This window comes from Nuphar pumila, chromosome 5 (genome assembly GCF_984573655.1).
Source record: "Nuphar pumila chromosome 5, dmNupPumi1.hap1.1, whole genome shotgun sequence".
NCBI lineage: Eukaryota > Viridiplantae > Streptophyta > Magnoliopsida > Nymphaeales > Nymphaeaceae > Nuphar > Nuphar pumila.
Window position 1 is genome coordinate 17,316,015 of NC_143253.1, and position 17,346 is coordinate 17,333,360.

The 17,346-nt window shown below is 37.6% G+C and overlaps 2 protein-coding genes across 2 annotated transcripts in view; one reads left to right on the forward strand and one right to left on the reverse strand.

The window, feature by feature from the left end:
• The window catches only part of LOC149836962 (vesicle transport protein GOT1-like), a 20,859-nt gene continuing 3,513 nt past the window's right edge, over positions 1–17,346 (forward strand). The window contains exons 1-2 of the mRNA XM_090007196.1: positions 1–132; positions 11,327–11,397. Of these exons, the coding sequence (XP_089863322.1) occupies positions 11,367–11,397 (31 nt within the window). The 5' untranslated portion in view covers positions 1–132; positions 11,327–11,366. The remainder of the gene's footprint in view (positions 133–11,326; positions 11,398–17,346) is intronic.
• LOC149836963 (pentatricopeptide repeat-containing protein At3g49240, mitochondrial-like) overlaps positions 10,272–17,346 on the reverse strand; it is a 22,801-nt gene continuing 15,726 nt past the window's right edge. Inside the window, exon 2 of the transcript XR_016432074.1 lies at positions 10,272–10,424. The gene's annotated coding sequence lies outside the window, so the exon portion shown is untranslated. The remainder of the gene's footprint in view (positions 10,425–17,346) is intronic.

The following is a 17,346-nucleotide window of genomic DNA, read 5'->3' on the forward strand; positions in this document are numbered from 1 at the left end:
CTGGGTCACCTCACCCCATCATTGTTCTTGAACTCCCGAGTTCCTAACTCTTCTCGTTTTATTTGGAATTCAAGAAACCGGCGGAAACCAGGTTTCCTTCAGCCGCGGAAGCCAGAATTCTTTCAGCAACCGGTCGGAATCTCTCTCTCTCTCTCTCTCTCTCTCTCTCTCTCTCTCTCTCTCGAGATCTATATATTGAGATATGGGTGATACCAATTTCTTAGTTTTGTTCCCTCTTTTTATACAATTGTTGAATTGGGGTTGTTTGATTCATGGGCCATTGAAGACGATTGTGTTATATGTGGAAGTTTCATGATTTATTTTGATAGTTTTAGGGCAGATGGAAATGTATGTAAGGTTTTGTTATATTATAGCTGATGCTTTGATTTCACAATCTTTAGATGATCTTTTTATTCATTAGGAATCCCCGTGACGGAGAATCCCGTTTCTTTTAGGAATTTTGTTTCTTATGACATGAGAATCCCGGTTCTTATGTTCAAAAATTGCGATTCTCTCAAGAATCTCAATTCTTTCAGGAGTCTGGAATCTTATGCTCATACAATTTCACATATGGCTTCTTAAAGAATTGCTGCATACCTTTTCCTACTTGTTTGCCTCCTCTCTAAAAATTTGAAATCATCGCTTTCCCGATTCCAATTTTTTACCACTTTCTGGTTCAAATTCCCGCTCTGGCAACTATGAGATGAATGAAAAAGAAAGGAAATAGAAAAAAATAAAAATGTTGAAATCACAATAGTACAGAATTGGTACACAATGTGTTTCTGGTTTTGGTTTATGGTACAAATTTGTAACTAACTGCACAGGTCAATAAGCGCAGCACCTAGTATCCATTGTTTACGGCTAGGACTATTGGGATATCTAATCCCATTAGCTCCCTTGGCTTTCTTCTCTCTGTCAGTGTCAGCCCAGCAGAGTGCTTTCGCCTTTGGTGTTGCATTCTCAGCTCCAATTGCTGTTTTTGTTTCCTTATTCCTGATTTATTCACTAGGTCAGTCTGGCTGGTTCTTTGCCCCTAGTTTTGGTGTAGCAACTATATTTCGGTTCATCCTTTTCTTCCAAGGATTTCATAATTGGACGTTGAACCCATTTCATATGATGGGACTTTACATAAAAGAAGTCATAATGAGGGCTTGAAGTTGGTAAAAATTATCAAAAAGTGCTTCCCATCATCCGGATCTAGTGCCAAAAAGTTGGATTAATTGGCTCCTAAGCAATGATTATATTTCCCCTAATTTCTATGAATTACATGGGGATTCACTGCAAATACTTGCTTGGCTCATTATTGCTGAGACAATGGTCTACTTCTTCACATCCACCGTGCAATGCATCTGGATTCATATCCTCTCTTTTGGATGAAGAGTAATGTCTCCTTTTCTTGTGATTATGTCCATATGCACAAGTCTATGTTACATGGGTACGAGTGCGGGGGTGCGGTAAAAATATAAAAAATTATATATATATATATATATATATATATATATATATATATATATATATATATATATATATATATATATAAAGTCCAAAAGTTGGATATAAATGACCCTGGGTGCGTTGACTGCACCCAGGGTCAGGTTGACCGCATCAGGTGCAGGTGCGGCACCTAGTTGGAGAATCCCTGTGACATATAGGGCAAAAAAAAAATTCTTGGCAATTTTTTTTTTAAGTCCGAGAATTGGACCAAAATGACCCTGGGTGTGTTGACCGCACCCAGGGTCGGGTTGACCACACCCGGTGCTGCACCCGCACCCGCACCCGCGTTGAGTCGCGTCGATACGGGTGCGGCACCCTGCTAGCCGAATCCCTGTGACATTGGCACAAGTGATGGAAAACAAATAATATCTTTCACATATCCATCCTGTTTGTCTACTTTTTTGGAAATGAAAACAAAGGCTTGGAAAGAAAGCAAAACCAAGTCAAGATGATACAGATCAACCCGTTCTTTTTGTGCCAAAGATCTTACCATTTCCAAAGGAACTGGATCTACATCTCTTTTTGTTCTCATGGATATGAATCTTTCCAATCTGGCACAAATTCTGGTAAGAACCAAGGGTCCAGATTCGATATAGTGCGATCTAACATTAAGATAACCTGTATTGTCATCTAGGAATTGTACCTCATCCAGTTATTTTGTTTTCTTCTTCTTTAGCTTTATTTTTCTATAGATAGTATGATTTTATTTTCTTCTTTCTATGGTCATTTTTTAAGATTAGTTTCTTATTAGATTCTTCTTTTTCTTCCCTTTCAATTTTCTTATGCAAATTTTTATTTCTCTTCTTTGATTTTAATTTTTTTTTTGTTTTGTTTCTCCAATGTTGGTCCAGTTTTATTCTCTTGTTTCTTTTGTAACTTGTGAGGAAAGATATCTATTTCAGTTTTCGGCTTTTTTCAATTTTCTCCTACCTTTATTTCATTTCAATTTTTTTTGTGCTTAATATGTTGCATCATAAGGATATAAACCTCAACATCATTCAGCCATCACATTCACTCTCTCTCTTTTTTCTTTTCTATTTCCGCTGTGCTTTTGCTTCCTTTGTGGTTTGATCATTTATTTTTCTGTTTGTTCGTACCTCATTGTAAAGCAGATAAATGCCTGCCTTCTTTTTTTTGCTTTTCTTTATGAATCTGAATCACCAGATGCTGTAATTTGGAATTTTTTTGTTCTTTTTTTCAAACATGGTCTTATTTTTCTTTATAAATTTTAATTAAAAAATTTTATCTGCTTTTTTATCGATTCTTGATATTTTCTTTTATATGTTGATCAGGATCTCATGTCACTTTATGAATATGCTATTTCCTTATTTTGCCTCAGTTCCATAAGTTGGCTACTTTGCTATAAAAAATTGGAAAATAAATAAATAACTTGGCCTCAGAGAATACTTCACATGTTAATATGTTAAAAATGTCTGGTAGATACTATGATGTGCTCCACTTGTTCTTGATTTTTTCCCAAATTTCATGCCATAATTGTGCACATGATGGTTGGTGCCAGTCTGCTGGTTCTTGTGAAGCCAATGCCAAACATTTTTTCCATCTCCTCTTTTTGAGCATATTGTTTTGGTAAAAGGAAGGATGCTGAGTGGTCAGCTTGGGAGTAATATTGATCTAGTCATCTATAATGAGGTTATCCATAGTTTTTAAGAGGGGTACATCCCTGTGCATATGATTCAAATTGTTTTGCCATATATCTTTAGGAGTAGTTGGATTATTTTTATCAGCATTTTTGGCACTGTTAAATAGATGGACTCCGATTTCTCCATGTCTATGGGAATTTTATTATCGCTTTTTTCATTCTCTCAAATTTAAACAACCTTTGGACATTTTTTCTGTTAATCTGTGTCGATTGTGATCATTGTTGTTATCTTTTTGAAGCTTGTGCTTTGGCACATTTCGGTACAACTCAAGGCCTATCCTTGTCCCAAATAACTTCTTCCTTCTTGCATCACCTGTTTCCTTTTAAAATCTTGTCCATAATTGAAATCATGCTTCCTCTGTTTTTTGGATAGAACGCTGGATATCGGTTGAAGCCTGAGGGGGAACAGTCCTTCAGAGACAACACCAACCCTGTCTTTCAGTCTCTAGGTGGCTGCAAACTGGTAGTTTGTAGTTGTTGCTTTATGTGTACGGGTGTGTAGGATCATGACCACTAGCCTATCCTAGTAGAAAATAATTGAAAAGATGATGTCATTATATAAGATTCAGGAGAATTTTTGTGTTTAGGACCTTAGGTAACTCAAACTTGCAGATTAAATTTTTCTTGATTTTGTGAAAAAAGGATTTTATTCAAGAGTTAGAAAAAAGGAAGAAAAACAGAGAAAAGGAAATGAGGAAGTGTGAGAGAGTCAAAATAATATAAAACTAAACCTTTTCCTAAAAGTAGGATGAGAATAGTTGATTTGTCTATGATGTGGGTTACAATTCAACTCTATCAAGTTTCTTCAAAACAAAAACAAAAACAAAAACAACTTTACTAAGTGTTTTATACGCACATGCATATGCTATGGATGTTTTGATGTTAATGCCATCATACTTTTATTTCATTTCCCTTTCCTGTTTTTAGGGAAAGAAAGATAAGATATTCATATTGCTCAAAATTCTTCAAATTCTTTACTTTTTGTTGTTAATGCCATTTATTTTTTCTAACATCTTTTATGCTTTTCCATTATTTTGAGGAATTGAAGTTCGTTTTCTTGTGGAACTATTGGTAGTTACCGACTATACCTAGATATTCATTATTGGAATCTTAGTTCATGTTTGTGCATGTGTATGGTGTCTGAAGATGTTAGAAATAAGAGGAAAGAGGTTAGGGTTAGAGGAGAGATAACAAAGGAAGGAGAGAACAAAGTTTCTCTTGGTTTATCGTGAATGAGAATAATGCTCCCATAGAGGGTCGCCCCCCCTTAGTACAACATAAAAGTAAAAACAATGAAATGACTAGTATGATCCTTCTTTATAGGGTATGTACATGCTAACTTATACAAGACTATTTTACATAACACTATGCTATACTATATTACATCGACTTTCAATACTCCCCTTCAAACTTGGAAGGATGTAAAGGAATCATTCCAAGTTTGGAAAGGAAAGAACTGAAATGCAAAGGAGAAAGACTCTTTGTAAACACATATGCAATTTGATTCTTTGAGCTGACATGCTCTAAAGCTATATTTTCATCTTCATAAGTTCTTGTATAATGGCAATCTATTTCAATGTGCTTAGTGCGCTCATAAAACTCCGAATTCTTTGCAATATGAATAGCACTCATGTTGTCACAATATAGCTGAGTTTTCTATTCACATAGAATTCTCAATTCCCTTAATAGGCATCGAACCCAAATAATCTCAACTACAGCCTGAGCCATTATTCTGTATTCTGCTTTTGCAGTGGACAAGGCCACCCTTTGTTGTTTCTTGCTCTTCCATGAGATCATGGAGCTTCCAAGAAAAATACAAAATCCTGTAGTGGAAAGATGATCCCTAATAGAGCCTCCAAAATCAGCATCATGGAACGCTCTCAACTCTTTGTCCGACGAAGACAACAAAAACATACCATAGTGCATAGAATCTCTGACATATTTGATGATCCTGAGTATTGCTGCCAAGTGAATTGATCAGGGAGCACTTATAAATTAACTTACTACATGAATTGTTTATGTTATATCTGGTCTAGATATAGTCAAATACATAAGGCTCCCAACTAATTGCATGTATACAACAAGATCCTCTAGCTCAACACCATCATTATCTCTCAACTTCAAATTTGCCTCCATGGGAGAATTTACTTGTTTTGAGTCATCCGCCAATCTTGCTTTCACAACCAAATCTGTAGCATACTTATGTTGGGACAAGTACAGTCCCCTTGAAGAGTATGCTATCTCAAACCCAAGAAAGTACTTCAAACGTCCTAAATATTTCATCTCGAACATATTGGCCAGTTTCTTTTTGGTCTCTTCAGTCTTCTTTATGTCATTTCCAGTGAGAACCATATCATCCACATAAAGAAGCAATATATATTTTCCAAGAAGAACATAAGAGGATACAAACAAGACAAGATCTAGATGACTCTGCTTAAAACCAAGTGACCTCATTGCTGAACTGAACTTTTCAAACCAAGCTCGAGGTGCTTGTTTTAGACCATATAGAGCTCTGCGAAGTCTACACATTCTGTCTTCTGCTCCATATACACTTCTTCTTTTAAGTCCCCATTCAAGAAAGCATTCTTGACATCTAACTGTCAAAGGTCCCACCGTTGTATGGCTGCACTGCTAGAAGAGTACGAATCATGGTCATATGTTCCTCTGGAGTAAAAGTTTTCGCAAAGTCAATTCTAAACTGTTGATTGTACCACTTAGCCCCCAATCTGGCTTTATACCTCTTTACTGACCCATTTGTCTTTGTCTTTACCTTGTACACCCATTTGCTGCCAATAATATTCATCTTGGGAGGAGGTTTTACTAGTTCCCATGCTTGCATTCTTTCTAGTGTATTCATTTCATCAACCATGGCTCTTTGCCACTCTTCTTTTCCTGTAGCTTCTACATAGGACTCTGACTCAACATAGGAATGGATTAAGGCTAGGAAAACACAATAATGAGGTGCAAAAGACTCATAGGATATAAAATGAGACGGAAGTACAGAAGCTCTAGAACTCTTACGTACCTAACTAGAAGATGAGGAAGAAGAAGATGGTAACTCTAAGTTTTTGTTGTTGTCTCAAATCTACTTTCGAAGGAATTAGATCAAGATTGACCTCTTCACTTCCCTGCTCTTTCACTTGATCTGTAAATGCAATTTTAATCACACTTGCATGTCTCCTTGAGTAGGTCTAACCAAACCTATCTCCTCTAGCTAGAACTTTCTCCCCTTGACTCTCCATCCTCTTTCTCTCACCTTCCCTTTCTTCAAAGAGAACCAAAAAGGATAAATCATTCTTATTTTCTGTCTTTTGTCCATACTGGCTAAAGTATAACACATTCTCCTGAAAAACATGTCTGGATACCTACTTTCTTTCCAACAGTATCGTAGCACTTGTAACATTTCTGACCCTAAAAAAAACCAAGAAAACAACATTTTACAGCTTTAGGAGATAACTTAGAAGGCATACGATTTATCTGATAAATGCTCAGTCAAACTGCATCGGCCCAAAATACTTTAGCTACTTCTCTACCAGGCAGAAGAGCTCTAGCTGTTTCTAAGATATGCCTATTATTTCTCCCAGCTACACCATTTTGCTCAGAAGTGTAAGAACAAAACTTTTGGTGAACCACGTCTATTTCTTGCAGAAACCTTTCAAACACAATTAATATATTCACCACCAGAGTCAGAGTCAGTACACAAAATCTTAATCTTAACAGCAAATTGATTCTTGATCATGGCACAAAAGCTTTTAAAGATTTCAAAAAGACTACTTCTATTTTTCATAAAGTATATCTAAGTAAACCGTATACAATCATCTATGAAAGTCACAAAATAAGATAATCCTCCTTTTGACACCACAGGAGGACCCCATACATTTGAATGTACCAAATCAAAAGGACTTTCTGATTCCCTATCATTAGACTTGAACAACAGAGCATGACTCTTGGCCAATCTACAACTCACACAATCTTTAACATGACTTGACACAACTAACTTGGATTTTCCAAAACTTTCCGAGGATACTAAACTTTGCAACCTAGAGCTGAAAATATGCTCTAGTCTTTGGTGCCACAAAACAAACTCATCTAAAATTGAAACTCCATATCCGGCTCTAACTTCCTTTTGCTCTCTTATATCAATCCAATTCAAATAGTACAAATCTCCTTTCCTATGGTCAATCTCAATCTTCTTTCCTGACAACTGATCTTGTACAACACAACCAATAGAGGAGGAGATAACATTGCAGTTAAGTTTGGTAATTTGATCCACATAGATAAGATTCATAGGAAGGGATGGAACGTGATAAACTTGAGAAAGATTAAATTTGCTACCAGGATAGGAATCACAAATAATTAAACATACTTTTGAGACAGACATATAAGAACCATCTGCAGTGCAAAAAATGTCACTGCAGGCACGACAGTTAGCTGAGACAGACTCATGAGGTGTCATATGACATGGAGCCCCAAAGTCTATTAGCCAACCAAAAGAAGGACCTTAGATACCTGATGAAACAATATCAGAGAAGGAGGCAAGAGTGGCAGAGGAAGAAAGGCCGACGACTGACTGAGCAAGAATCTGCAATTGCTGGATCTGATGTTAAATCTCCTGTTGAATCTGCTCTAGTCTCTGAAGCTGCCCACTACCCATCACTTCACCACCAATCAATGCAGAACCACCTGACTGCTTATCCTTTAGTATTATACCCTCACTTTCAATAGAAGTTGCATATGCACTACTTTTCGTTCTCTTGAAAAATGGGCAATAATTCTTCATATGGCCAAAACCCTTACAATAATGACACTGAACAGAGCTAAGGTCACCTCTTCCTCTAAGTCCCATCTCCCCTTGTCCTCCAATCCTACCACCTCCTTTTCCTCCAATTCTGCCACCCATCTGCCTGGGTACAACTATGACATTATCCCCAAATGAGAAAGATTCAAGAGACTTTATCTTAGTCTCCTCTACAATTAACTAAACAATAACTTGGGTAACATATGACAAATTAGAACAATGTAAGTTGACACTCCTCGTTCTATCAAATTTTGGCCTAAGAGCCATGAAGAACTCAATAACTTTGTTTGTCTTCTTATGTTGATCATGAAGCCCTAAACAAGTTTGACATGAAGGACAAGACACACATTTTGTACACTTATCACATTTATGTTGCCCCTCCATTAGTGCAAGAGTATCCCAGATTCTCTACATTTCTGAATAGAATTCTTTAATTGACTTACTTTCTTTGCGTATACTTCTCAACTCTTGAGTGAGTTGATAATGTCTCGCCCAATTCTCTTGCATATAGACTTATCTGAGATATGTCCAAGCTTCTTTTACCTCATGAAATTTGAAAATGTTCATGACAATCCTTGGTTCCACGGACCCAAGAATCCAAGCTTTGACTCGTGCATTGTTCATGACCCACTCCTCAATAGACTTATCAAAACCCTTATCAAAAGCTTTAGGTTTAGCCTCCCAATCCTTTTTCAACCACCACAACTTCCAAAAAATCAGCCCAATATGTATAGTTGGTCTCATTTAACTTGACTGAGATGATTTGAATCCTGTGTCACAGGGATTCGGCTAGCAGGGTGCCGCACCCGCGTCGACGCGACTCGACGCAGGTGCGGGTTCAGGTGTGGCACCGGGTGCGGTCAACCCGATCCTGGGTGCGTTGACCGCACCCAGGATCATTTAGGTCCATTTGGTTTTTGGATTTTTTTTTTAAAAAAATTGCCCTGTGAAATGGGCTGCGAATTTGAATTTTTTTAAAAAAAAAATCTGCTGTCAGGGCTGACAGGCAGCTGCTGTCTGTCTTTAAAAAAAATCTGCTGTCAGGGCTGACAGCAGAAAAACCTGCGGGGAAACCCCGACTATATATATATATATATATATATATATATATATATATATTTACATTTTTGCCCCTGCCGCACCCCCGCACCCGGGTTTTTTGGAAGTGCCGAATCCCCGCACCCGCACCCGCGCCCGCACCCGCACCCATGTGACATTGTTTGAATCCCTTCCTTATCCATGATGCCTCCTACAACAAATATTACCAACAAAAGGGAGGATTAAGGTTATCAAAAGTTCAACAAGAGCTAACTCGAATGTCAAATGGAAGACACAAAGCACATATGAAAGCCACAATATGCTTTTTGTACACAAAAAATATTGAACCAACTGTTAAATTATATTACCGAAACCTTGTAATCTTATATATTTTATATATATAAAGGATGATACATATGCATATATGATATGTATATGTATCTATCCACTCATATATATAAAATATATATATTTCATTTTTTTAGCCATAGGGGTAGTTTAGTCATTTCCACAGTTTTACGCACATTCATTTTCGTGAATGTGATTGTAATCTTTATTTTTTATTTTATTTTCTTTCTTTTTTATTTTTTACTTTTTGCTTTTGCACCAAAAGGTACCTTGGGAGGCCCACTCAAATAGACGTTGGGCCCCTCCAACGTATGTGACCGTTGGAGGGGCTCCAACGTCTATGAGTGGAGCCCCTCCAAGGCCCCTTCATGTTGGTTATAAATAGGGGTTCTCCCCTTGTAACTCTTAAGGCTTTGGGTCAAAGCCAAAGTATTTTTAATAAGAGTTTTCTTATTCTTTTTTTGCCTTAGAGCATTTGTGAGCCATCGTGGGTTGTGCCTTCATGCACGAGTGTTCTTATTGTGTTCTTGTGCACACGCTTTTTATCAAGAACTTTGGGTCTTGATTATAGTGTCTCTTTTGAAGACACTTTTACACCAACACCTATCCAGCCCAAACACAGCACGTAGGGTAGTCGACACCTTGAAATCCCCAAATATGACTTACTGCAAGCTATAGTCACCTCAAAAATAGCTTAAATCTCCTCCAAAACCCGAAAATAGCTTACTCAATCAATTTTTGTAACCTTATATAGCAAAAACGACCTGAATAGAACAACTTTGAGCTTCCAAAAACCAAAAACTGATACAGATTCAATGTTTTTATCAAATTTGGACTGAACTTTTCAAGAAACTCAGAAAATCTTGAAAAAGTCAGCAAAAATCCAAAACAACTTCAAATCCAATGGGGTTTGATTTGTAAATCTTCTAAAATCAACCCCTAACAAGTTGTAGGATCAAACTAACCAAAACTGCTTTGAAAAGACCAGCCGTTCCTCTCTAGGATGACATCAGCTGACGTCAGGCTGAACCAGGTTCCTCTTCTTCTTCCAGCTTCAAATCTTCCTCTTCCCTGCACTCTCTAGCTCTGATACCATGTTAAAAGATGTTAGAAATAAGAGGAAAGAGGTTAGGGTTAGAGGAGAGATAACAAAGGAAGGAGAGAACAAAGTTTCTCTTGGTTTATAATGAATGAAGTTAATGCTCCCATAGAGGGTCGACCCCATTTAGTACAACATAAAAGTAAAAACAATGAAATGACTAGTATGCCCCTTCTTTATAGGGTATGTACATACTAACTTATACAAGACTACTTTACATAACACTATGCTATATTATATTACATAGACTTTCAATATATGTGTTTAACTTTGATACCATTGAGGGTATTGTACCCTCTAGTAGCCCCATTGGTTTCTAATGTTTGCATTAAATGTTTTATGGATCTGACTGTGCAGTTTTGATCTTTATAGCCTTTTTAGCAGAGAACATGCATCAGATTTAGAGATTTTAATATGTATGTAGACATGTATTTGAAGGAATCTAAAAATTAATGGCACATAATGCACCAAATTTCACAGCAAAGGGAAAAAGGGTTTTTTACATCAAAATGATTAAATCTAAAACATGTTTCTTACTAAACAAATCATGGCAAACCCATCTACAGGGTTTGGTTGACTAAATAATACCCGCAACCATCTCTTTCTACTAGAGAGTATGGTACCCTTGAGGGTTAACAAAGTTATATACACACGCACACATTACGTATATAGTTTATTGTGTTTTAAAAGATTTTGTTTGGTAATGAGAAACTCCAAGGTATTATGTTTGTTTGAATATAAATTTGAAATGGATATGTTACTACAATATAGTGAGATTATCATCAATATTTTCATGAAAAAATTCTTGCTGACATTATTGCAGGGCTTGTTTTCTGTGGCTGTTATGCATACGTGCACTAATTTTTTTACATCTTATTCTATTTTGCAGTAATAAGCTTTAAGGATCAGGTACAGATATCATCTGCAAGATGGTTTCCTTTGAGATGAATGATCGAAAAAGTACATCTACGGACCTTCTTCAATATATTGCTAGCTGCTTATTCCATAATTTTATAAGCATCCGAATTTGTTAATTATCCTTTTGATAATGGTACAAGGAGTTAAACGAGATGGATTGATAGTAAAGTTGCACTATCATAACCAAGGGGTCAGGTTTGAATACCACGGGGTATCTTCCTGCTTGCCCATAAAAAAAATAAAATAAAAAAGAAGAAAGAAAGAACCTTGTTATCAGATGTGGATCACACTTGCATTGAATGAGGGTGTTGAAAATGTTTTATTTCATTCTTTTCTGGCTCTGTTTCTATGGTCTGAGTGTGGTTGACTACTTAAATAATTGTTATTTCTTGTACTGGATGCAGTTTATGATCATTTCAAATGTGACATGTTGAAATTTGGGATAAAGTGTGGTTTTCTCTGCTCATTTATGTTGTGTCATGCCCTGAATCATAGTCAAATCTCAGTGAGGGAAAATCCCGTGATATTTCCAAAAGTCTTGTTTTTTTGGGGAAAATATCAGTATCATAAAAAGTATATAGTAATCATATAAATAATATAAAAATAAAAAATTTGAAAATTTTTAACATGTTAAAAATGTGATACTATCAAAAAGGGCATTTTTTTAAATATCATGTGTTTTACAGAAAATTAATAGCCATTGAAGATATGGTGAATTTATCAGGATATTTTCAAAATATCAGTGATATTTGTGACTATGCCTTGAATCAAGTTTCCAAATCTCATTGTCTGATGTGCTCATTGGTCATTTGAAGTTGTTTTTTCATGTGGGGGCACCTGATCATGCATTCACTTGCTTTTGACAATATTTTCAATCAATGTTTGTCTGGACTACAAGTTAATTATCTAAATTGTTATATATATTGAAAATTTTGGATTGGAGGCTTACTGTATACATTTGTTTATTTATAAATAGTATGTTTATTGAACAATTTTGATTTTGGATGCTTTATGTATGAATTCCATGGTATTCTTTTGTCACTAATTGGTATACAAATGGCGCAAACAATTTGTATACTAGAATCTCTATGTCACCTACTTGGTTAGGGTGAGGACGTGTTACGACCCCAACTCATACCCTTTGAAAATACAAATATTTTTTTTAAACCATTGCCGAAATCTTCCCAGAAACCCAGGGCCTTTACAGTTTCATTCCCAATTGGATAAAACAACCAACCACAACAGAGTTTACAATTATCATCCATACCAAACCAAACCTTTATTGAAAACCTTTATTGAAATAATGAGTAATAAGTCTCGAGACAATTGCATAAAGGAAATATTCAGAGTGCAATATCAACTAAATGAAACAAAAAGAAAATAAAAGTAGATCCACATGGCCCATCTATGATCTGTTTAGAAAGTGCGTGACACATGTGACTCTCTCAGAAGCCAGTTGTTTCACTGATCACCTGCGGCTGCGAAAAACCATAGAAAAAGGGGGGCTAAAATCTGAAAAATTCTGCGTACAGATCCCTCCAGTGAAAATAAATGAGCATAAAGAACACATACGATTTCATACAATAATTTAGAGGAATGCAATTATGACAAATACATAATTCAAATTAAGCATTCAAGAACATTAATAAAGCATGCAAGAACATTTATTAAGCATGCAAGAACATTAATAAACAGTAGAAATTACATTTTAAGTAAATAAGACAATTAACATGCTTTAAAAATTAAGCATCATGCATCCACCAACATGTAACAATTAAGATAACCGATAAAATATGCATGTTCTAATGTATAGCAGGATTATGCATGATTTATGTGCAATGCATGAACACTTTATTATCTATCATTAAAGTTTTTCTTTCCATATGCATCCTTTATTAAATGCATACAATTTAAGTTCCTCTTTTTAATTTTCATTGTCCGCGGATACACCACACGGGTAAAATCCCCGAGGTCAAGTTAGGTTCCTAGGGTAACTTAACACACCAGTTGTATTTTTATTACTGGGTTCCAAACTTAGCCCTCGATCGAATCACCTTCGGAATATTATACCTCCACATCTAATGTCGGGGACACTTCACGCCCACAAGTGTCACTTTCTTGGTATACCAAAACAACAGTTGTGTCAAACACACCACTTCTAGGTAAAGTGACAGACTCTCTCTAAAACTATGGCTAGGAGAAGAACTTCAATATCGGATTCAAGGGTCAAAGTAAAGCACACGGAGTTTTTGTATCCTCATGGTCTCTCAAAACCGAACCTCTAAGATGCTCATACTTCTAATGGGAGATCTCAGTTCATATATGTTACACTATTCTTATTTATTATGTTTTTTTTATTAAATGTCAATTATTAAGTTTTGCAATTCAGCATGCAAGAACAAGGGCAAAAACTCGCATCTACCCCTGCGAGAGTCATCACGGGACCACCGCCCGCAGAAAAGCATAAAACAGTGTGAACATAATGCAATAAAAATAAATATGATTTTTGTGATGCATTTAAGATGATTAAAGAAAAAGCAGTCAAAGCTCAGGGCCCACTAAACCCACGATGATTCATTACGATCATCGATGCACCCCAAACAAAAACTATAACAACATGCCACATAATGAAATAAATCACATATCTTCCAGATGCACATTCATATAGGAAAATTTCAACCATGCTCATGAACCAAGAATAATTAAAGCATGTTTATATTTAGTCTACATGATAGTAACACGCTCAAGTTTTCGTGTAATGCACATATTGAACTCAATGGCATGCTTTCATTTACTATGCATAGATATGTTAATGGCATATTTTTATCTATTGCTTCCATTTGATTCATATCCATGTCAATTACATGGCTTCCTACAATGCATTGCTTCATGGCAACTGCATGGTTTAATTCAAATAATTACATCGCATGCAAGCTTTCATTCATGACTCCCTTTTTCACGTGTGACTTCTTGTGCAACTGCATACATGCAACATGACCTAAAATTTCAGATTCGTATATATTCGCAAAAATACCCAGGTAGATAACCTTGCCTTAAATATTGCTCACACAAAACTTGTTAATCATAAGCGTATGAAAACTTCTTTCTAGCAAGCACATAGTAAGAACCTTTATAATGGCAAGAGTCTGGAATCTGCAAAGACAGCACATTACACACACACACACACACACACACACACACATATATATATATATATATATATATATATATATATATATATATATATATATATATACTCAAATTTTGGTTCATGCCCAGCCGACTGACTGTCGGCTGGGCCTATAATTTAGCCTGCACCGAGCCAACTGTCAGTTGGCTGGGGTTTCCCTTTTTTTTTCATAGAACTCACAGCACTCTTAAAATATATTTTAATGGTTTTGACCCAGTCGGCTAGGGTTACCAGCAAGCCCAACTGACTAGGGTCAGCTGGGTCGGGTCTGACCCACCCTGCCAGGACGACCCCAGTCTGGCCCAAGGGCCGGATTGGGCCAGGCATGTCTCACCAAGCTAGGTTGGGCCTGACAGCCCATGCACAGGCCCCAGTCCGGGCCTGTGTGTGCTGTCAAGGTTGAATAACCACGAAAAAACATATTTTTGTTATAATAACCCCTTTTTTAAAAAAAAAACAAGAAATGTGACCCAGCCGACTGGGTCTGGCATACAGCCACACCCTCCCAGCCGACCCAGTCAGTTGGGTCCATTACGCAGCCCAACCGACTGGGTCGGCTGGGGCTGATCGCCCAAAGGCTCAGCCGACGTCAGGCCGGCTGGTCCCAAACACCTAATGCCACATATATATATATATATATATATATATATATATATATATATATATATATATATATATATATATATATATATATATATATATATAGGGCATGACCCAACCGACCCAGTCGGCTGAGTCTGCCGTGAAACCGATTCACCCTGTTTCCTCGTCTTTTTCTAGGGATTCCATCCAAAAAAAGCACAAAATCGAACCGGTGTTTGATTTCTCATCCATTTTCACAAGAGGGAACCTGTACCTCAGAATTGATGCTTTGGAGAGGAAGCCCAGGGATGCCGACGGCGAGGAACGGTTCAGGCGGGGGTCGTCGGGGGTGTCTGCCAAACACAAGGAGGAGAAGGTCACAGAATGGAAGAGATTAAAAGAGAGGAGAGCAGGGAGAGAGGGAAGGCACGACAGGGGGCTCCGGTTTCCTGTCGGCCTCCCGACGAACGTAGAGAAAGAAGGGAGGCGCGGCAGGGAGCCGTCGGCCTCCTACTGGCCTCCAGGCGAACACAAAAGAAAGGGGAAAGCATGGCAGGGGGCTGTTGGCCTCCTGTCGGCCCTCCGATAACACAGAGGGAGAGGAAGACAAAGGTAAAGAGGGAGAGATAGCGGCTTACCTGCGAGGTCGCCGGTGATGGCGGCGACGACGGTGTTGATCGAAACAAGAGGGAGGTGGAGCGACTACGAGCTCCCCTGAGCAGCGTCGACAATGCAGCGGAGAGGGGGACGAGAGAGCACCGTCGAGAGGGAGAGGAGGTAAGAGGCGCTCTCGCCTTTGCACGACTTCTTAAAGGGCTCCGGGGCGGCGTGAGTCGGGGAACCCCAATGGGGTTTCCTTTTCCAGGGAGAAAGGAGAGGAGGTGACAACGGGGTGGCTAGGGGGGGGGGAATAAAAGGAAAAGGCGAGGGTTTAAAACCCTCGCAATAACTATTTATAACCTTAACGGGTTACAGGTCCAGGTTATATCCGACCCGGGTCCGAAAGTTTTTTTTTTAGGCATGGGTTTTACAGGACGAGGTTGTCCGAAGGCACAAGTTCATTTCCCCCTTGTGATCAAACCTGCAACAGGTATGGTGCAACACTATGGGGCCAGTCCACTCTCCCGGGGTTTACCACTATGGGTGTGAGAATTCAGAGTTTCAGCCACGTCTTCATTATCAACAGAAAGGTAGAAGGAAATTTTGTGACTTATACCATTGTTTTGAAGAAAAGCAATAAAGTCATTTGAAGTGTATTCACCTCTCCCATCACACTGAAAATTCATAATATTTGACGAAAATTGAGTTTTAACAAAGGCATGAAACATTTCGAACAATTGAGGAACTTCAGATTTATGTTTCATAAAGTATATCCAGGTATAACGAGAATAACTATCAATGAAAACAACATAGTATTGGCTACCCGAAGGAGAACAAGTAGGTGGAGGACCCCATACATCAGAGTAGATAATCTCAAAAGGTCTTGAAGCTCTTTTATTAATTGAATTGAAAAGAAAAACATGACTCTTGCACAATTGACAACTTGTACATTGCTCATTGCCAAAAAGAGGACTCAAACTAGATGAGGAGATAAGATTATCTCTTACAAACTTTTCAACAAAAGAGGAACTACACTGACCAAGTCGACTATGCCAAATATTTGACTTATTACATTTAGACAGACTAAGAAGACATTTAGAAGAGAATTCATCGGACTCCAACGAAGGCTTCAAGACGACAGGAGCAGAAACACGAACAAAAGGATCTTCCTTGAAGATATACATATTTCCTCGTCGCTCCCCTTTAATGAACGTCTCCCTCGTTTGAAGGTCCTTGACATACACTGAAGAAGGAGTAAATTCGACAGAAGAATGTGTATCATCAACAAGTTTGGAGACAGGAATAATGTTCTTTTTGATATTAGGAGCATATAGAACATTGGACAGTTTTATGGATGAATTTAAGAAGGGTATTATGGCATTCCCAGTGTGAGAAATGGAATGATGAGTTTCATCTCTAGTGACCATACTTCCGTTATTGAAATAAGGAGATAAGTTCGAAAGTTTACCTGCATCTCCCGTGACATGGGTGGCTGCCCTAGAGTCTATATACCATACTCCCTGGTCATCTTATGCTATTGTCATCTTTGAAAGAGCTGCCAATAAAAGTTGTTGCATATCTCTACTAGATTTACTCCCATGAGTCTGCCTGTTTGACTG